Source organism: Episyrphus balteatus, chromosome 2 (assembly GCF_945859705.1).
Source record: "Episyrphus balteatus chromosome 2, idEpiBalt1.1, whole genome shotgun sequence".
NCBI classification, from domain to species: Eukaryota; Metazoa; Arthropoda; class Insecta; order Diptera; family Syrphidae; genus Episyrphus; species Episyrphus balteatus.
Genome location: NC_079135.1, coordinates 55,754,778 through 55,777,952, shown reverse-complemented (window position 1 = coordinate 55,777,952; position 23,175 = coordinate 55,754,778). Strand labels below are relative to the sequence as shown.

General features: G+C 30.5%; 1 protein-coding gene across 16 annotated transcripts in view; it reads left to right on the top strand.

Annotated features, from left to right (window-relative positions):
* The window catches only part of LOC129910267 (uncharacterized), a 204,531-nt gene that overhangs the window by 160,746 nt on the left and 20,610 nt on the right, over positions 1-23,175 (top strand). For 10 of the 16 annotated variants that reach the window (XM_055987575.1, XM_055987574.1, XM_055987572.1 and 7 more), the window contains 3 exons: positions 7,767-8,252; positions 8,929-8,988; positions 11,328-12,327. In XM_055987575.1, the coding sequence (XP_055843550.1) occupies positions 7,767-8,252; positions 8,929-8,988; positions 11,328-12,327 (1,546 nt within the window). The remainder of the gene's footprint in view (positions 1-7,766; positions 8,253-8,928; positions 8,989-11,327; positions 12,328-23,175) is intronic. The other 6 variants (XM_055987571.1, XM_055987573.1, XM_055987577.1 and 3 more) reach the window with 6 other exon arrangements.

Below are 23,175 nucleotides of genomic sequence, written 5' to 3'. Positions count from 1 at the left end.
AAAAAACAAATCAGCTGTTGCTTGACACTTCTTACTCATTTGTTCTACCTCAAAAGTTGAAGAAGAAACATTTGAACTAAACTGTGCTGGACAACTCCATGGAACACAAAATGACAGTTTGAAGAACAGTTTAGGGCTAGGTTTTCCTTCATGGAACACACAAACCTGTACCTACTTTTCGGATATTTTTTGTTCTTTTCTGTGCGGAAACAGACCTTGTGTAGGATATCAGAATATGTACGAAAAAAAAACTACATCAAAATATAATAAAAATTTGAATCAAATCAAATTTGGCTCCGTTGTTTCATATTCATCCCAATTCTGAATGAAAACTCCCGAAGGGATGGTTCTCAATCAAAATGCTTTCCAAAAAATTGTTTTACTTTTGAGAACAATCCCTCTCATTATGTTCAAACAATATGCTAATAATGATTTTTGCATAAGTTATAGAATTGTAGTGACCTCTTCAAATAGTATGAAGCTATAACTTCACTTTATTTTACATCCTAAGTATGAGAAGTGACGCTCTGTCATTTTCCATAAGAATGAAGAACTTGATAATCCGATGGATCAAAATCAAGGTATAAGCTTATTCAAGTAACCTTGTCGATTGTACTTTTGGAGAGTTTTGTATTCAAACAAACTAATATCTTGAGTTCTATTAATTGCATCATAGAAAAATTGATGTCTTCAAGCCGAGGAAAAATAAGAGAGCATTATACCTTCACTCCCAAAGCCTGGTTTGGGCTATTGCTAGTCGCGCACTTCTAACTTTATCGAAATTAAATATGGAGTCTAATTACCAATATTGAAACGATTTTATGAAACACTAAATAGTTTCTGATGCATGTGAGCGTGGTCCCATACAATCCTATGTGTTTCATTTAAGAAACCAAACAGAGAAACTAAAAGTTGCAAGTCCGCGGCTAGCCTTAGACTACTTGTTTGAATTCATTTTATCATCGAACAATAATACGAAAACAAAAAAATATGCGATAATACGGGATTTCTATTTTTTAAACCAAAAATACGCTACCTATTATTGAAACAATCTCTTCCACCTGCAAAAGCTTGCAGTTGTTCCTTGAAATCATAACACTGGTTAACAAAATTAAACTTTTTTTTTGTTGCCGAAACAAAAATATACTTTTCTGAAGGTTTTCGGTGTGCTGAACTCGAATCTGAAGTCAAAAAAAATTAATCAGCTCCCGTTTTTGAAATATTACCGTTAGAAAATGCAGTACTTCGGACCTTATTCTATTATATAAGGAAAATTTTTTGAGCATATTTAGTAACGGTTTTCATAAGTACTATTTTTCACCTTTTTAAATCTGTTTAAATCTTTCCGATATCTTTTTTACTGCCCGATATATCCTAAGTTGTTTGGTATTTTTATAAATTTTATAACGTCATTATCTTCTTTATGATATATGAAGCCAAACCCACTTACTTCAGTTTGAGATATCTCGGGCAATATAAAAGATATTGAAAAGATTTAAACAGGTGTCGAAAGATGGAAAACAGTTCTTATAGAAACCGTTACTAAATATGCTCAAACAATTTTCTTTATACAAAAAAAGTAGGTCCGAAGAATTCAAAAAAACGTATTTTTGCATTTTCTAACGGTAATATCTCAAAAACGGGAGCTGATTAGTTGTTTCTGACTTCGGATTCGAGTTCAGCACACCAAAAACCTTCAGAAAAGTATATTTTTGTTTCGGCAACAAAACCCTTGTAAACCAGTGTAATCTACACCTTCTAAATGATGTCATACAAACAACACTAAGATTTTTCCACAACATGTTGTAGAATCAAAATTTTTGAAAATCAAAATCAAGAAGGCTGCCTGGCGCTATAAAGTCAAGATGAAAGTGCTCATAAATAATTAATATGTAAAAATAAAATTGAAATCACCTTTTTTTGAACAATTTTCATTTGGCACAAAATTTCAGCCGCAAACTTTTGCTCTAGTGAAAAGTTATATTTTTCTATTTCTATAAATAGAAAAAAGTATAGGTAAAGAAACTAAGAAAAAAAAAACAGATTTGACTCGGTTCGAAAGAAAATATTACGAAATTATTTAGTATTTCTTGGCCAAAACGCCAAGAGTCAGTGCTGTTGTTTTTAGGTTTATAATAAAGTTTTAGTAAACTAGTAATGGAACCTTTTTTGTTAATGGAAAACTAATTAATTTGAAATCCTACTTGAAAATTGAATTTTTTGCCGACCGCAGATATTAACTCTTAAATTAAAAGCTACCGAAACAACTTTTTGCACAAACACCCTGATGGTATCTAAAATAAACATTGAAAAAGTCTCAGCATGCCTACACAATATTTCAAAATACTTTTTGCAGCTTTTACTCATTCGTTTTCTTTATTTACTCCGTTGTTTTGGATTGTCAAGAGATATTGAGATATTTTTAGTCAGTAAAAAGGAGAAACGTCGCATCGTAGTCGTTCGGTTCAGTTGCTTTTTATATAAATTTTTTTTTACTATCAAGGATTTATTGTGACACGTAAAACTTCAAAGTCAAGTTGATGAACATCTGAGTTAATTAATAGTTTTTATATTTTGTTTTTAGTCGGGAAAAGTAATAAGATTGATTTGAGTTAGTGAAATGCAGTGAGTTCATATTATTTATCTTAAAAACTTTTGTGTGCATATTTGTTTTACTTGCTATGCAGGTACATATATATAGAAAAAGATATCAATTCAATTAAAACAATGTTATATTACGAACATCCATTCTGAAGTACATACATACATACATAATTTTGTTTGAAAGTATGTATGTATCAAGCCCTTATTTTTGTTTAAGTTGGTATTCTTTATAATTATTTTGGCTGTGGTTACTTATAGAAAAGTGTACTGTTCAAAGGTTAAAAATTATATATTTATACAAAAATCTAAATGAAAATTAAATTAAAACAAAAAATATTTAGTTATAGCGCAAAGCTTCAGTTGAACTAAATGACAAGAAAAACGCACGTGTTTCAAAAACCTTTAATAACAAAACTTAATTTCAAATGAAACCAATAGAACCAATATTGAAATTAAACACATACAACATAATACAAAAATAAAGAAGATAACTTTTTTTTTAAATTGTATTTTCACTGCTAGTCATATTTTCCTTTTTTAAATTACAAAAATACTCTTGACTCCGTTAGAAAAAATACTGACAAAGACACCAAGACCCAAAAAAGTTTGGTAGGTTAAATAGAATATTCCCTTCCTAATTCACTTTAATAAATCACAGAACTAACCCTGATTTAATCCACGTGATCTTACAAAATTTGTATTGTTTAAGTACCTACATGTTCCATATTGGTAATCCAAGTTTTTTTTTGTTTTTCAAAATACTAATGATTGATGATAGTTTTTTTTTTTTAACCAACGTAACGTCTTGGATTTGATAGATCTTGAGAAATTTTTTATGTCATACAAGATGCAAATCAAACGATTTGTATGTAGGTCACGGTGGCGTATACGTAATATTTGTTTTTACACAAAAAACTTAAACAGTAAAGCCTAGTACATAGTTGTGAAACAAGTCGTGAATCTATACGAATTTGTATTTTTTGTTCACCTGTAAACGTTCCGGTCAACCTTCCGGGAGAAAAGAATGGAGAGTTTTACTTCACGACCGGTAAAGTAATTCACGTGCAAAATGTAGGGGGTAGTAGATTTACGAGTAAAAGAGATTCCCCGTATACTTTGCACACAGATGAATTTTGAATTTTAGCAGGAGTATCAATGCTTAATTTTTTGATGAAATAAATTTGAAAATTGAAGAAAAGCAAATGTGTGTAATACACACACTGTGTATTCTGTTCATTGTTTGTCACTGTGGCGTATATGTAATATTTTACGTTATTATTTTTAAACAGTAAAACCTAGTACATACTTTTGAAGCAAGTTGTGAAATGAATCCATACATTTTTTTGGTCACGTTCCTGTGAACGTTCGTGGTGAAAAAAAATTGACGAGTTTTGCTTCACGACGTGAAGTAGTTCACGTGCAAAACGTACGGGAATCTCTTTCACTCGTGAATATACTCCCTCTATATATTTTTCTAGGTCATACAAGTTGCAAATAAAACGATTTGTGTGTAGGTCACTGTGGTGTATGTGTAATATTTTTTTCCTAAAAAAAAAACACTAAACAGTAAAGCATAGTACATACTTCTGGTGAAGTGAACATGGACACATGTCCACTTGTGAACATTTGACATTCATCGCTGGTACACACTACACACTTCAAGTTTATTTATCTCATGTAAAAATCTCGCAGTAAATACTAAACTTTTTGATATTGATTATTAAGCAACAAAATATGTAAGCAAATTCACTGCACTTTCAAACCGTGAAGCAGTCCAACATCTCCAAATGATCTTGTATGCTCTGACATTTGCACATTTGCATCTTTTTAGTACAGAACAACACAATTTTGTTTTTCTCGCTCTTCAAAGCAGTAATGCTAAACATATACAATTATTTCGATATAGAGTATTAATTAAGTAGAATATGCATAAGTAATATCAGGTGGGGGAAGTGGGGAAGAGATCGCCTATGGGGGCGAGACCGTTTTTGTATGTTGTATAAAATAAAATTTAAATTGACAACACTTGTAATATAAAATAAGTGTCTTATGGTATGATCGATCATGCCTATAAGTATGAGAAAACCGAAAAATTGCGGTAAATTTTGTGTTTTTTCATCAAATCGTTATCTTTTATGTACAAAATAATTTGTACTTTTAAAATAAATAAAATTTTAACTTTTTTTTTTATAATAAAAGGTGGGAACCGATGAAGATATATCATTCGTGTCATATTACACTGATCAACAGAATTGAACTTTTTTTTGCCACAAGATATACTTTTCTAGGGGTTTTTGATGTGCTGAACTCGAATCTGAAGTCATTTGATTGGCCTCCGTTTTTGAGATATTACCGTCATAAAATGCTAAAAAACGTCATTTTGGCTGTTTTCGAGCTTCTGTTTTTATGTGGGGTAATTCATTATAAACAAATTTGTATGAACAGATATTCTTCTTCTTTCAAAAACTGTTTAAATTTTCCCGATATCTCTTTTATTGCTCGAGATATCTTAAGTTTCAGTTAATAAGCCAAAGAGAAACTAAATTTAACTTAAAGTTTAAGTCACTCTGGTCATAAAATGTTTGCCACAAGAACCAAAATATACTTATCTAGAGGTTTTTGGTTTGCTGAACTCGAATCCGCAATCAGAAAAATTCTATTAGCCTCCGTTCTTGAAATATAACCGTTATAAAAAAAACCTATTTTTTGCATTAGAGTTCAGCAACCCAAAAACCTCTAGGAAAGTATATTTTAGTTCTTGTGGCAAAAAAAGTTTAATTTGGTAGGCCAGTGCTGTTTCTGAGTCAAAGACCGCTACTTAAATTTTAAATATCTCGGGCAGTAAAAGAGACATCGGAAAGATTTAAACATTTTTTGAAAGTATCAAACCAGTTCTTATAGACACCGTTACAAATGTATTCAAATTGAATTACCCCACATAAAAACATAACCTCGAAAACAGCCAAAATGACGTATTTTTGCATTTTCTAACGGTAATATTTCAAAAACGAAGGCCAATACAAATTTTCTGAATTCAGATTCAAGTTCAGCACATCAAAAACCTATAGAAAAGTATATTTTGGTTCTTGTGGCAAAAACCTTGTTGACCAGTGTTATTGGAAAAAAAATTTTGTTTAAGAAAGAAATTGTTTAATTAGCAACAGAATTTAATAGGGTGGTCTTACCCCCATGTGGGGCCAAGACCGTTTTGTGTTAATGTTTTTTATTTTTCAAAACTTATGTACACTACACTACACTACACTACACTACACTACACTACACTACACTACACTACACTACACTACACTACACTACACTACACTACACTACACTACACTACACTACACTACACTACACTACACTACACTACACTACACTACACTACACTACACTACACTACACTACACTACACTACACTACACTACACTACACTACACTACACTACACTACACTACACTACACTACACTACACTACACTACACTACACTACACTACACTACACTACACTACACTACACTACACTACACTACACTACACTACACTACACTACACTACACTACACTACACTACACTACACTACACTACACTACACTACACTACACTACACTACACTACACTACACTACACTACACTACACTACACTACACTACACTACACTACACTACACTATACTACACTACACTACACTACACTACACTACACTACACTACACTACACTACACTACACTACACTACACTACACTACACTACACTACACTACACTACACTACACTACACTACACTACACTACACTACACTACACTACACTACACTACACTACACTACACTACACTACACTACACTACACTACACTACACTACACTACACTACACTACACTACACTACACTACACTACACTACACTACACTACACTACACTACACTACACTACACTACACTACACTACACTACACTACACTACACTACACTACACTACACTACACTACACTACACTACACTACACTACACTACACTACACTACACTACACTACACTACACTACACTACACTACACTACACTACACTACACTACACTACACTACACTACACTACACTACACTACACTACACTACACTACACTACACTACACTACACTACACTACACTACACTACACTACACTACACTACACTACACTACACTACACTACAATACAATACACTACACTACACTACACTACACTACACTGCACTACACTACACTACACTACACTACACTATATATGCACTACGCAATATCTTCATGGTATTTGACCGGTTTGATAAGCCGCGTTTTTTGCTGTGTTGCAGCAATTACATTTACTTGCGCTTTGAAATGATTTCCACATGGAATTTCTAAATAAACAATTAATTACTTTCAATTTTGGTTCCAATTTGTAACACTATTTTTTATAAATACCGTTTCAATATTTTCACATACCTACCGTGAATAACAAAAACTTGCAACTGGATTGAAAAAAAAAATCTCAGTAAAAGAAGAAAAAATAATACAAATTATTTGTATTATTACCTCTATATAATTATAATTATGCCGCAAATGGTAAACTGTTTTTATAACAAGAAACGACAGATCAATTTGTATCTTAAAAGCTTTTGTGGGTAACGATTTCTAGTTTTGTATTTTTGAGAGAATTTAATATCCTAGATTAACAATATTTGATAATAATGTCTCCAGATCATTTTAAAATAATGTCTCAACATCATTTTAAAAATTTTATTTATTATAAGTCAGCACTTCATGGCGTTAAACCGTTAAACGATTTGTCTTTTGCGCCAGAAGTCGATGGCTCAGATCCCGTTTTATATTTTTTCTTACAAATAATTTTTAAATCATTTTTTTTACGGGATAATTTGTTTTCTTACGACGTTATAATACGTATGCCGTCCAAAAACCGAATTTACAGACAGCCAATATTTTTAGTTAAAGTCAGTAAATGATAAACAAATCACTCACAAAAAAGCTTTGCTGCTTATTAAAGGATAAAACTATTATTAAATTGCTGACGATGATGGTTTGAAAGCTTATATCCTTTAATCTTCTGAATGAAATACTCACTTTAAATTAGTTCGCTTTTGTTAAACTTTGCTTAAGATAAATAAGCTCTTTCAATTCTCTCCAACTTTATAGACTCTTGTCACACCCAAGGCCCACTGGATGGTTCCTTATACGCAACAATTCTAAAATCACCAAAATCATCACATTGCCCCAATAACAACAACGACCAATCTATAAAATCCATTGCTAGTTTCGATAAGAGTTTTGACTCGATAAATAACAATAAACCAATCAGAACAAGCACCCCAATTAAAAACTCATCCCGCACGGAAGTCACTTCCGGAAGAACCTCCTTTCGGGAAGCATCGGCTCCATTGCCGGCGCGAACTCATAATAACACTCAGATAGAAAATCGTCCTGGGACATCACAATCGAATTATCGTCAACAATCAGGACAACAGACATCTACTTTGTTGCATCACCAAACAAACTCCGCCATTGTTGTTCAAACCCCTGATAGTAACAATCGAATCTCCCAAAATGGCTCTAGAGAATTTGTACGCAGTCCACTTACACTGTCCATGGATTCAGGAATCTCAAGTAGCGGTGTATTAAATAGTAAGTAAATAATAATCGCAAGTAAATATGGTGTTTTGCTTGTGTCTCTTTTCTTTTCTTGGTCTTTCTGTTGTCATTCTAAAAACAATCTTAAATGCAGAAATAGGTGAAAAGGAAATTCTGCTACTTAAAAAAAAAAAAGAAATCATAATTTTTTCACTTTTAAAGATTACAAGATCCTATTCAAAGGGGATCATAATCTTATAGATTTATAGCGGAGTTCCAATGAAAATACTTTGTACGAGTTTATATTGTTTTCGATTTGCAAAAACAAAAGTAGTTTGTGTTTGTACTTTTGCAGATTACTGCATTTACGAACTCGCCCATTCTGTAATAAGATTTGATTAACCTTCGAAGACTATTTTTGAGATAAATGAATTGATTTAATTTATGTCTATTGTTTTTATTAAATAAAATAAAAAATAAAGCGATTTAACTATGCTTCTTTGTAGCTTAAAACGTAGTTACGTAATTTATTAAGTGTATTAAAAAAGTTTGATCCTCTTTAAATATAGTGTTTGACTGTGTGTATTTTTAATTGTGTGGCTATTTGACATAATCTAACAAGCTGTATTTTGAGTGTTTACTAACAAATTTTGTAGAAATAACTGTATCACAGAACAATTTGAGCAAAATTAATTTTTAAATAAAAACCAAACCCACAAAATCTTTACAGGACCCACATTAGCATCAAGTGTATCGCCATCAAGTTTTCCTAGTCAAGTGAGCCCACAAGGTAAATAATCTAAAAATAACAAATAAATAGTATTAATAAGTACCAACTGAAATTCATTCTACGTCTTGAAATGCTTATAGCATGGAAACAGCCATAAGGCACGCAACCCTTAATTTAAATCCCTAAATTTTCCAAAAAAAACTCCATCAATAACAACCAGTCTGTTCTTCTTATAGTTGATTGAAATTGTCATAGATCTTTAACTCTTGCGTTAATTAATTCTAAAGTCTATTTCAAACTAAATGCGAAGCTACGGTTACCACAAGAATAAGGATCTTTTGCAGTTAGCTGACGAATATCTATTAGAATTTGGCAAAACTTGAAAATTTCAACAGCGGGTACCAGACGATGAAATTAAGCTTAAAGAAGAAATTAATGTCAAAGTTAACTTATAAATTCATAGATTTTCCGATTCAAGGTCACACAGCTTTTTTAAAGTTAGAAACCATGACAGTCTTTTTATCTAAGTTTGCTGCCAAATCAATCATAAGACTAAATATTAAAATTTAATTGTAAAACTAGGACCTAGAGACTAATATACACCAGTCCTGTCCTGGTGAATCCATTATCAGTTTACAAGAATTGAAGAGAACCACAGTTTTCTGTCGTGTCGAACGTCAAGGTCAAAAGTTCTCCTTGATGACAAAGATCCACTGGGAGGTAGATTCCTCGCAAGAGATTGTACGATCCACAGTATTTCCAAAACTACCAACACTACCTTCATCAAGTTATTATTAAGTGATCTTTAGGTGTGTTGTATTCTAGCAGTACCTAAATGAAATATGTAGGTAGGTACTTGTTTTATTTTTTGATGATTTTCTCTTTGATGATAACAATTTGAAACACCAAACAAATACTCGGAGGTCTTTTAAGTTTGTAGGACTTGTCGCACTGATAACGAAACGCTATGTAAAAATTTCACTACACCCCAAAAATCTGGAATAAGGGACAAAAAACGATCTTCTGGCATCGCCAATTTTCTACTGATTATAGGTGATTTCCAAATTCAAAGTGGTGCTTTTAACCTTTTCGAACCCGAACTATGAATATCAATGTTAAAAATTTTTAGTTTAATATTATCGTGTCATAAACATTACAACTTAGAAATATGAATAGCAATTAGTTATTTCCAAAATAATAATATGTTACTCCCATGATCCCCAAAAACAGCCGGACAACAGAGAAAATAATATTTAATGTAATTTATACTACTTATTCTAAGCTAAAAAAAAACAAAACACTTTCTGAATATTTTAATTAAAATTTTTTTTCAAAATTATTACCATATAACAATTTAAGACTTTTAGCAAAAAAAACAAAAAATTTAATTTCAGTCGCGTTTTCGATGAAAAAAATCAAAAGTATTATGTTTGACTAACTTTTTGTACTAATCTAGTAACAAGACATTATTATCTTTAAATTAAGCCATCGAAACCTAAAAATTATTAAATGGAATATTTTTTTATGAATTTTTAAATATTTGTTTCATGAGAGTAACGCTTAACTCGAAAGGTTTAGTAAAAATCTGTTGATATTTGTATTAAAAAACAATTTTAAACGATTTCAACCCAGACAGATGCAGACAGACAAGTCCATAGGTATTAAGTGTGTATGTAGAAAAGATACACAATCATAATAAGGACTAAGATCGCAGTTACTGCCACCGATATGGTCAAGGTTATCATAGTCCTTCGGCAGCACACAACCAGGCACCTTTGACCTGTCAGGAATTAACGTTCCTGATAATAATCAATAATTCTGTCGATCTGCACATAAAAAGCGACCGTGCTCTTCGACTATCTCACCAATATAACTGTTGTAACTCCGAATATGACTTCTTTCTGAACCAGCGAAAAATTGTTTATTTAGTAAATGTATTAAAAATAAAAAAACGCTTTCATTCCTTTCAAGTCACAATTAATTTTGTTTTAAAACGATTTTTAAAAGCAATATTTTGAAAAGATATTCTTAAAACCGTAGTTGTTAAAAATAAAAAATAGAAAAGATGTTATAATTTAGAGAAAAAAACTCAAAAACCTAAGACCCAAGAAAAATCGCATAATGTCTTTTTCGAAATATTTTGCGTTCGTTTATCCAATATTATGTGTTACCTCTAATTGATCTCACTCATGTGTAAATTTCCGATAAAAATTTATGCTCACCCATAAATTGTCCAATGACAAAACTACTTTTTATGGAATGAGTTATCATTCAAATGTATTTATTTTAGAATTACTTTTCATTTTTAAGAGCTACAATTTATGATTCATTCAAAATTAACATTCACTCATGTTCAGTGTGCTAAATTATTTTTTTTTTTTGTTCAAATCTATTTCCAGAAGATCGCCATCGTGAACTTGATGACATTTTGAGTGACATGCTATTAACAGTTCAAGATATACCTGACTTCCAAAATCGTAAATCAAGCACGCATTCGATTAACCAATACGATCGTAGTCAAAGTGTCGTGTCCCACGTTTCTGCCACCGCCTCCGCGTCATCCCCAGTGTATACGTTGCCAATACAAAATCCGCCCGCGCAAAATATCAATCGCGACTTGATACACAGTTCGCATTCATATGTTTCACAGGAGAACGTGCAACGTCATTCAAATTCGAATTCATACAACAAACAAGATCGGTTCGATCCGTACGATACAGCTAGTACAACAACCACGTTAACACCGCCACCAAGTGAAAGTGGTCGTGACACACCAAACCTGTTCAGTGGCTACCATAGCAGTACTAGCAACACATCGCGTCAACAACAGCAACAACGACGCGAAACAAACGCTGCAGCAACTATGCCTTTGCAACATAACCAAATGCCGCCTCAGTCTACTTCGGGTTCGGCATCGGTGGGTCAAAAAAATTCGCAACATCAGTCAGCGACATATCATCGAGTAGTGCGGACGTCTAAGGAAAATAATCCGATCACCTCTGAAGACGAGGATAATATTCCGTATCACGCGCGTGAACATTCTCAACCTTTTTCCTACGGCAACCTTCCGTCGAACGGTGTGCATTTGAACGACGTTTCCGGTCCCGAAAACCAACAAAAAGATCCTAGAATGATAAAAGCTCAATCGGGACTCACCAGTCCTATGCTGGTGCGTAAGACATTTGGTGGTACCGTTTCCAATGACTCAACTTACAGTACGCTGCGAAAGCCTGATTTCGAAGAGATGCTCCGTGAGCGACGCGAAAAAGTTATGAGTGAAAAGTACTCGATTAGTGACAAGCAGCCTGTTGCATCAAATGGATATCACAACTATTACAATGACCCATTGAAGCGTTCAAATACTCTGGATGGATTCCATCGCAGCACAAGCACTAATGAGTGAGTAATTTTGTTTGCATATTTTCTTTTTTTATTATTCTTGCGCAATCGAAAACATTTGCGTCGTAATGTTATCCTCTAAATATTAATTTTCTAATTTTCGATACATCTGTGATTTCAAATCGAATTATTTATCAGGCACTTTATTTATTTCGTCTCAAGATCTGGGACTGAAATTGTTATATCAAAATAATCACACTCGATTATCTTTTAATCAAGGATTTTCCTTGGAATAATCCTTGATTAAAAGATAATCAAGTATGAAAAAACTGGCCCTAAGAATAATAAAATTTTCGTAAGAAAGTATTAAAATAAACTTTTATTATTACCTACATTAAAGGAAAAATAACAAACAAGTTTTCTTTTTGGAATAAACTTAGTTATGAGATAATAGTTATAATGGTTATGCATATATGGTTTGCAAACCTTTATACCTACCTATGGAGTAAATAATTATGTAGGTTGGATTTGGGAAGTTAAAAGCACTTTTTATCTTATTTTATTTTATTTTATTTTATTTTATTTTATTTTATTTTATTTTATTTTATTTTATTTTATTTTATTTTATTTTATTTTATTTTATTTTATTTTATTTTATTTTATTTTATTTTATTTTATTTTATTTTATTTTATTTTATTTTATTTTATTTTATTTTATTTTATTTTATTTTATTTTATTTTATTTTATTTTATTTTATTTTATTTTATTTTATTTTATTTTATTTTATTGTATTTTATTTTATTTTATTTTATTTTATTTTGTTTTATTTTATTTTATTTTATTTTATTTTATTTTATTTTATTTTATTTTATTTTATTTTATTTTGTTTTGTTTTATTTTATTTTATTTTATTTTATTTTATTTTATTTTATTTCATTTTAGTTGACTTTTTATTTTATTTTATTCTATTTTATTTTTTTTTACTTTATTTTATTTTATTTTTTTTTATTTATTTTATATTATTTTAAATCAAGTGACTTTTATGCATAGGTTATAAAAAAATGTGTTAAGCAAAAATTTACAAAAAAAAAAGAGTGCCTGCATATGTACACGCGAATGAAGTTATACTTCTCACTCATATCATAACAAAACTATTTAACATGATGAGCACTAGATGGTGCTACTTGCTAATCCATTTGATATTTGTTTTCAAGTAAATCTTCATACCCCAACAAAAGAAGTATAACTTCAAAAAAAAAAAAAAGGGGTTTTCTAAGAATTCTTACTTGCAATACTTGTACGTAGGTACTGTTGTAAAGCAAGTTTAGGGTTTTTAAATGGAATCGAGAAAACAATCACATTACGATAAAGAGTATAATATAATATATAATATTATTTTAAGGACGGAAAATGAAAGGTAATTGTCATGTAAGAAAAGCATATTTTCCACAAAAACGGCACCAATCATCGTGATGAAAAAATTGAGAGCAATATCGCAAATGAGGTTGTACTTCTTATATAAAAAAAGAGAGCAAGTAAAAATAGTTTTTGGTAGGGTTATTAACGCTACTTTTTATAGAACTCAACCGATTTTCATTAAATTTACAGTGAAAAAGCATTTAAGTAACCGATTAAGACTTAAGCAAAACATTTGCAAAACACATTTTTACATATTTTTTTAAAGGTTGTTTAAAAGGCGTCGTTTAATAATTTCTTCTTCTTCATAAACAAATTTAAGTTGTTTAAAAAATGTTGTATAGAATTTATACGGAAAAATAATTTTTTTAAATATGTAAATACATATGTAAAACGATTTCTGTTTTTATATATTAAAAAAAAACTTTTTGTTATTTGTATGTATATGAAATTAATAAAGATACTACTTTGTTTATCAGTCAAGAACAATTAAAAGTGTGTTTTAATAATAGTAATAATTTAAAAATAATTGCACATTTTTTTCTGTACTGTGTATAAAACTTCTTAGATTCTAATATAGACCGAGAGCCCACAGCAAATTTTGGGAGTGGAGGTATAACCAAAAACCAAAATGTGAGTATGCAGTTTTATAGTTTTATGCCTTCTAATGACGTATTCGAGAGTCTGGCAGCTTTAAATCACGGCTTTATATGGTTTTCAGGGGGTTAAATAACGCGAATTTTCCAATTAATGTGAGTAGGCTAAGTAAGCCAAAATTCACATTCTGAATGTAAGGAATTATGCTCTGTCATTTCTCCTAAGCCTCAATACCTCAATCTGATACGGTGATACGGCAAATAGAAATCAAGATATAAGCTTTTTTAACTAACCATATCAAATCTCTTCTTGGAGAGTTTTGAGTTCAAAATAACAAACAAAAAATTAAACAGAAAAGTCTCCAAAACAAAGCCGCTTAAAAAGCTTATATCTTGAGTTCTATTAATCGCATCGTATCGAGTATTTGTTGAGACAAAGCGATTGCCGTTAAGTTTTTGAAAATCAGTTGAGTTTTACGGCAGTGGCAGAGGTCTGAAGTTTTAGACGACATTTTTTTTGAGGAATTTGGCTCTTTTGGCCAAAACTTCGTAAAAACGGTAAATAAAAAAAACTAAAAAATGGCGTATCGAGTATTTGTTGAGACAAAGCGATTGCCGTTAAGTTTTTGAAAATCAGTTGAGTTTTACGGCAGTGGCAGAGGTCTGAAGTTTTAGACGACATTTTTTTTGAGCATTTTGGCTCTTTTGGCCAAAACTTCGTAAAAACGGTAAATAAAAAAAAACTAAAAAATGGCGTATCGAGTATTTGTTGAGACAAAGCGATTGCCGTTAAGTTTTTGAAAATCAGTTGAGTTTTACGGCAGTGGCAGAGGTCTGAAGTTTTAGACGACATTTTTTTTGAGCATTTTGGCTCTTTTGGCCAAAACTTCGTAAAAACGGTAAATAAAAAAAAACTAAAAAATGGCGTATCGAGTATTTGTTGAGACAAAGCGATTGCCGTTAAGTTTTTGAAAATCAGTTGAGTTTTACGGCAGTGGCAGAGGTCTGAAGTTTTAGACGACATTTTTTTTGAGCATTTTGGCTCTTTTGGCCAAAACTTCGTAAAAACGGTAAATAAAAAAAAAACTAAAAAATGGCGTATCGAGTATTTGTTGAGACAAAGCGATTGCCGTTAAGTTTTTGAAAATCAGTTGAGTTTTACGGCAGTGGCAGAAGTCCAAAGACCAGCAGTTAAATTGTCTGCAAAGTTCAGGGTCATCAAGATTGATGTCTTCACGCTGTATAAAGAATATGAAAGAGTGTGAATTTAGCCTACTTACATGAATTGGAAAACTCACACTTTTCAACCCCTTGAAAACAATACAAAGCCGCGATTTGAAGCTGCCAGACTTTTGAATTCCTTATAAGAACGCAAAAGGCTATAAAACTACATACTCACATTTTCGTTATACCTCCACTCCCGAAATTTGCTGTGGGCTCGTAGACTAAAATGTTAGTAGTAAGTCGTGACGTTATTCATCTCAACGAACAATTAAGTTTTTTTTTTTTTAATTTAAAACCCCGATTTTGGTTTGGTTATATGTACATATGTGTTAATATTGAATTAAAAAAAAAACACGCCAAAGGTTTTTGTTTCATTCAAAATCTTGAATTTGAAAAAAAAAACATATTTCTAAATTCTTGTATTTTTCATTAGTGCTTGTGGAAAAAGTTTTAATGATTTCTATTGGAATACTCTGTTTCACTTCTGTACTGTTCAGTTCATTTTATTTATATACGTTACGTACATAATCTGTGTGACATGAGCCGGAATTCTAATGTCAATGGGGACTTTATTTGCGGTTAAGTTGAATTACAAAGGTGTATATATGCAACACTTTAAGCGGGGTTTGTGGGTCGCTTGTCACTAGAAGCTGAAGTTGCTCGTGTTGCATTACTGATTAAGTTACCTCACATTACCCAGCGTCCTTGACGCAATACCACAATTAAGCTGTTCTAATTGCGAATGAAATCTAAGAACGTCATAAAGTTGCTTGTTTAAATATATTGTACTATATTTTAAATATATACCTATAAATATATACCTGCAGACAGGTGCAACATCAAAAAATGGCACTTCTTGGCAAACTAATCGTATACTTTAATAAACACAACCAACATAGATTGTAGGTATATAGAGAAGAGTCTTGTGTTGATGATGTTGATTTATTTGATATTTATCCACGCTCCCTGCCCACACTCTAATGTGCTTTTTAGTGATAAATTTTTAAAAAAATATTTATTGCATTTTGAGGAAAAGAAATATAAATACATTTTTTTTTATTTTATAAACTGGTTCTTCTTGTAATTAGTAGAGATACTCGTATGTATTGTGATGGTAGGTAGGTCCGTATTTGAAAAATTTATGCATGGGCGAACTGCTATTTTAGTACTTTATATACATAAATGAGTTTATATCTTGTGTTTTCCTTATTTGTAAATTTGTGTACAATGTTACAGTTGAGAAACTTTTTTCCAGTGGACCCACTGGAAAAAAGTTGAATTATTTTTTAAAAATTGTCTCGCCTATGTGTAAATAAATTATTATTTAAACTTATTTTTATTGAGCTTTTTCCTGTATACCAATTTTGAATTTAAATTATGGATTATTTGCATGATTTTTTATAATTTTTAATCAATTCTATTAAGATGTACATAGGTAGTAGAATAAGGAATAATTTTTATTTATATCTGTATACGAAAATCAATTGCTAATTTGAATGATTCTTTTTCGTTTTGTTTGTACATATGTATGTACGTAATAATTTACCGGTGTTTTCATTTTCACATCAACCCTTTTCTTAAAGACAAAAGTCCACTCTTGCAATTTTATCTTGAATTTGCTGAATTAAATAAACAGTTTAAAAAAAACTCAAATAAATTAATTTCAAATTCAAAATTTTGAAAAACTAAAATTAAAAAAAAAAAATAAATAAAAAAATTAATTTTTAAATCAAATTTTCTCTGTCATTTATCATTGATAAGCTAACGTTGCAACAAAGACTTCAAAAGTTGAAATTTATTTCAAAAACCAATAAAACCGCATACTCGAAATCTGAAACTGTTCATTGAAGCAAATGAAAATGTATTATGATCAATTTGTCATGCTCAATCCTACAGCAAAAAGACGTAAAAAGTCATACCTACACAATGTAAAATTTTTACATAGGTATTTTCAATAAATTCTTTTAGTACTATCTACCTATACAAAAACCCGTCGAAAATGATACTATTTTATGGGGGCCATCACAAAAATAATTCTTTTTTCGATTTTTTTCAATTCCGGTATTTTTAAAGTATCTAGTTATTAACGATTAACGTCAAACAAAAAAAACATTAGAGGCATTTGAAAAAAGGTATTTATCCATTAATATTTCCATTGTTTAAATTTAAACAAATGTTCTTTCTAACCGAGAATATGAAAGAATGAATTGTAACATAAAAGTGTATCTGGGTTTTAGTGAAAAGTTTTCAAACTAAATGATTAGTTACAATTTTGTCAAGAAAACTAAAACCTCATCGGATATGACACACCTAGCTTATAATTTTACTGTGTACCATCTAGGCCTAAGCATCAAAGGAAATTTGAAAAAAAAAATTTAAGGATCTCGATTGAACTTAATGGCAAATTATATTTGCAATAAAATGGAAAATTTTTAATCCCAACAAAAAAATAAAACATCGTCATCGGACAAACACGCTCTACCATAAACAAACAAAATATCTTTTTTACAAAATAACAATAACAGAAGAAGTCCAATCTAAAAGGTTTATGTTTTTTATTGGCGGAAAGTCATCCAATAAATTTCGACACATTGGTCTTAAAATTGGAAAAGTTCCAAATCTAAGTTCCAAGTGCTCGTGTGTGTTTGCATACATAACCGCCAAAAACTTTTAAAGCATTAATTTGGCAGAACAAAAAAAAAACTATCTTCTGTACGCTGCCCCACTTATGGATTATAATGCAAATCTTTGAGATACTTTAGACTATTAATCATCAACCAGCAATGCAAACAAATAACTAAAGCACACACACATAATAATCCTCTTTATTTAGAAATGCCCGCCACCCGTTCCGTTTCGAGTTTATTGTGGGATCATGCATGAATCACTCACTAGTGTTGATCTCTGACCGAAAACGAATTCGTCAAATACCTTTCGCTAAAATGTACAACAAAAAAAAACCCCAAAGGTGCAACGAAGTCACTTTTAATTTCAATGACGACACATCAGAGATTGGTGGGAGGGTTATTTAAATGAGCAGGTATTATAAATGAAAATGATTGTATGCATAAGTTTCACTTCAGTTTTAACTGCTGCTGACTTTGACAAATGGGTTTTCAATCTAAAGTGGGCAAAGGATGAATTCCTCTTCAGAAAAAAAAACCTTTTTACTGCATCCACATTTTGAGAGATAGTGGTTAATGTATAATATAGAATCATGGCAAGAAGATCAAAAAGTTATAATGATTTCAAACTGCAACATATCTTTTACCAGTGCGTCATACAGTAGAATTGCGATACAATTTATTGTCTGAACAATTTCATTATGTATGAATTATTTGTAAGTATAAGGTTTAAATTTCTTAGCAACTCTTAAGTACAATAAAGAGTTCCTATTTTAAATCAAAAGTTTAAAGTTTAAATCAAAATTCAATTATATGTACAAAATTCTTAATATAAATATGATTTTTTTGAAAATCGTATAAAAGAGATATTACCGTATGAAGTTTATAATTATAAATGCATTTCCCATCAGAAGCGTAAACTTACATCCCTATTATTAAGTTTCAAATGAAGGTTTGTTTCATTAACTTTCCTTTATTTGAACAGTTTATCATTGAATCTGAATCTGAACCATGATTGATTAATTATTCAAAAGAGTTTGTGAACTAAATGTGGTTTCTTGTGAAAAAATATTGAGTCTCTTTAAATTTGGTGTATAAGCATTTACATACAGGGTGTCCGGTAGAAAATGTATTTGTTTTTCGATGCAAAATGTGAAAAAAAAATTTTGTATGAAAATTTTCAAACACCTGTGGTATAAAAAAAAATCCATAGGAACGTAGGGGGCCAACTTTTTTAAAAATATGCGCGTCCAGGGGATTGCAGAATGGTAAAAGTTTTTATCAAATCTAGAGTTACTAGGAAGTTATTGGTACCAAAGTGCAAAAAATTCCTATTAATTTAATAAATTATTTTAACTGTAAAATCTTAAATTTTTCACATTCCTGCCAAAAATGCATGGATACACATAACTATTAAAAAAGTGTTATAACCGTTGAACAATGGCTATAAAAAAATAATTTAACTTTTTTTTAATGCAAAGTAGAAAAAAAAATATTTGTTTTCTAATTTGCTAATAACCAGTTTAAAAGATAAAATAAGAAGTGGCTCACATTTTGCATCGAAAAACAAATTTCAAGATTTTTTTGAAGAAAAGATGCAACAGTTATAAAAACTTTTAACTTCGTATGTAGTGAGCCAATTATTGTAGAAAATTATAAAAATAAGAAATTTATAAAATTCATTCATTCGTGGTTGTGGATAAAGAAAACGTAAGATGATGAAATTTAAAGTACTCTGAACGAAAAAAAGCTAATATTTTCTAAACTGGTTGCCATAGAAACTTTTTCTATTCGGTTTCAGAACGGTCAAAAGTGCACCTATCAGCCATTTCAAGCTTATCCATTTTCTACCGGACACCCTGTATATAGTTTAATATGTGAATCAAAAATAAAATTTTGATGAACTACATTTTTTGATTTTTGAAAAAAAAAATTTATTTTTTTTTTAAATTAAATTTTCAAAAACGGGTCATTACATGTTTTTTCGCATTTTTTTTTTATTTACTAAAGTTGGCATACCAACTTTTTATTATTAAGAATTAAATAATTCCAAAAAATGCCACCAATAAGAATCGAACCTAGATTTCTAGTGTGTGCCGAATATTCATCGAATTTTCAGCATTTGTAGGCTTGAAATTGCCGCTCAAAATTCTGCAATTCAGCCGCTTGGCCACCCAGGACAATTTTACGTGATAACGCCATAAGAAAACAAGTTAAGTTCTGTGCATAAGATGAAAAATGGTTTAAAAATTAGTTTTTAGCAAAAAAAAAAAAAATAAAGTAGTAAAAAGTATTGTGCTGTCTTGAGAATCGAGCCTTTGGAACTCTGGTGCAAAAGAAAAAAAGTTGAACGATTTAACATATTTGCAAAGAGCTGTTTGACTTGGCCTCATATGTCTTGGTTTTTAAATGAAATTGCAATCTATTACACACTGCTAACGAAAGTAGAACGTCCACGCAGCCAATCTTCATCGATTTATAACAATATTTTATAACCTGTTTGTATCGAACTTTTATTTAAAACTATGTTATTGTTTCTAGTATTTAATGGTCTTATTCATTTCTTCATTTGTCAAACGCATAAGACTACGAGTAGATGCTTAGATCTCCTCTAGTATTTAAGAAATTCAAAAATAACCAAAACTATATATTATAATATTAACCATCCAGTCAGTTCCAGTTTTTTTTAACGGCCATATTATTCACTGTGGATTAAGTTTGGATTAAAGTTAATTTTAAATGCAATCGCTCGAATTTCATAAATCCAAGGATTTAATTTTTTGTTCTTATTATTCACTCAAAATAAATTAAATATAATTTGCATTTATCTTTTTTTTTCCTTTTCAAAATACTTGAAAAAAAAAAACTGAACACTTTGAAAAGTAATTTTACATCTAGATTTATAAAGTTAAGCATACCTTTAGTTTAAATAAATTTATATATAACAAGATTGGTTTTAAAAAATTGGACTTAAGTTTGGATTAAAGTAGTCAATACTATGGATTTGGATTAATTTTTTGGATTTAAATTTCTTTACATCCAGATGTATTTTTAAACTAGTGAATAATATGGCCGTAAGCTATTCTTTAACGTTTTACTGTTCAACTTTTCGCTGTCGGAAGGGAAGATGAAATAATCATATAAAGGGCAAGAAACAGTATTAACCTTTAAATACCTAACCCAAGAGAGTTTGGAAGTAAATGCGGATTTTTTTCTCGATAGATGTGTGGTGTAAAATTTTTTACCAAACGTTTCTGAAAATATTATGTTATTGATGAAGTAAACAAATCAAAGCAATGCATTCTAAAAAAATATTTATCGAAATCCTATTATATAAATTAAGTTGAAATAAATACACAAACCACATGTATGTCAGTACCAACATATCTATTCTTAGACAAGAGTATAGGTAGGTAGTAGGTATGTAAATGCAATTAAAATCTTTGTGTTTCTTAATAAAATTATTGTAGCATTCTTTTTTTCACACTTGTGCCCCCACGATTTTTTTCGTTCCTGCTACACTCTTAAGGCGCCATTCTCCATACAGCTGTTAAATTTTTTTATTTGGAGATACAACATTGATATGTACTGTACATACACATTGGTACCTATACCTACATATATGTAACTACGTTTTTCTGCTGCAGCAAATTGCCTCACTGAAATAAAGCAGTGGGTTTCAAAGAATGACGTCATTGCATCACAGACACCATTCATAGTCACATTAGAGATGCATTTAAAAGATGCAAATACTTGTTTCAGTCATTTATAAATGATAGCGAAACAAACAAATTCATATCTCGTATGTTCATGAAAATATCGTTGATTTTTCACACAGATGGTGGTGATTCACATTAAAATATACAGAAACCAACATAAAATGACAACACTAAAGGAAATGTTGGTCTCAGTGTTGTTCACCAACCACAACTCACATTATTCATTTAAACAGAGGCATACTCACTAACCAGTAGCACATTCATTTTATTAAAAGAAACGTTTCTTTTTCTAGTTGATTGGTGGCAGAAAAATTTTTTAGTAAAAAATGTACTCTTGTATGAACTCTTTTGATACCAATTTCAACACCCACAATCTTATACTGAACAAAAACGAATGCAACAACTTTTACAACGCCAATTTCCCCCAAAAAAAAACAAGACGATATTTAATTGATAGATAATTGAAAATGCATTGTTTTCAAAAGTTTATTTAAAGCTTAGTGAACTTAATGTTAAAGAGGTGGGCAGGGCATATCCTGGATAAGCTATTCCCGCTTTAGAAGTCAGTTCAAAATTTTTAATTGGATCGATGGAAGCTCACCCGATACCCGACACTTTAAGTGCCAGAAAACTAAATATCTTGCATTAAATGATAACGGTGCATTTTCTTTGGTACACGAATAAATAAATAAATTATAAACACATTTTTAAAATAGGTACTTTTAATAGAGGCTCTAAATTATAATTAAAGCAAAATAGAGAAAAAGTGAATTTGTCAGTTTTAAGTAACAATATGTACATTTGCCCGTGAATAAAATTGAATTCTACTTGTTTTTTTTTTTTTTTATTTATATTATTATATTCATATTATTAAGATTCTGTATTTCTTCAATTTAATATTGTACAATTTTTTTTATGAATGGAAAATTGTATGCAAAAATCGAAATGGTAACGGAGTTACGAATAACAGAGTTACGCGCGACAGAGTTACGGCCGTCAAAGTTACGCGAAACCGAAGTTACGAAAAACTAGAGTTACGAATTCTAAAGTTATGTTAAGCTATGACATGTGATTTTTGGGTTGGCAACAATTGCGAGGAACGATATGGAGTTATGGAAATACAAACAAGAGATTAACATTTTTCTCATAGGTCAGAACTAAATGAGTTAAGCGAAAATGGGTGTTATTTAATCTTGTAAAATTTTGATTGGATAGGTATAGATATACAAAGTGGGTATTACAAAATACGCTATGAATAATTATATTAAATAATAGAAGAAAAAAAATACGCAGGTGCAATATTAGTTGGACAAATAAGAAGTTAATTT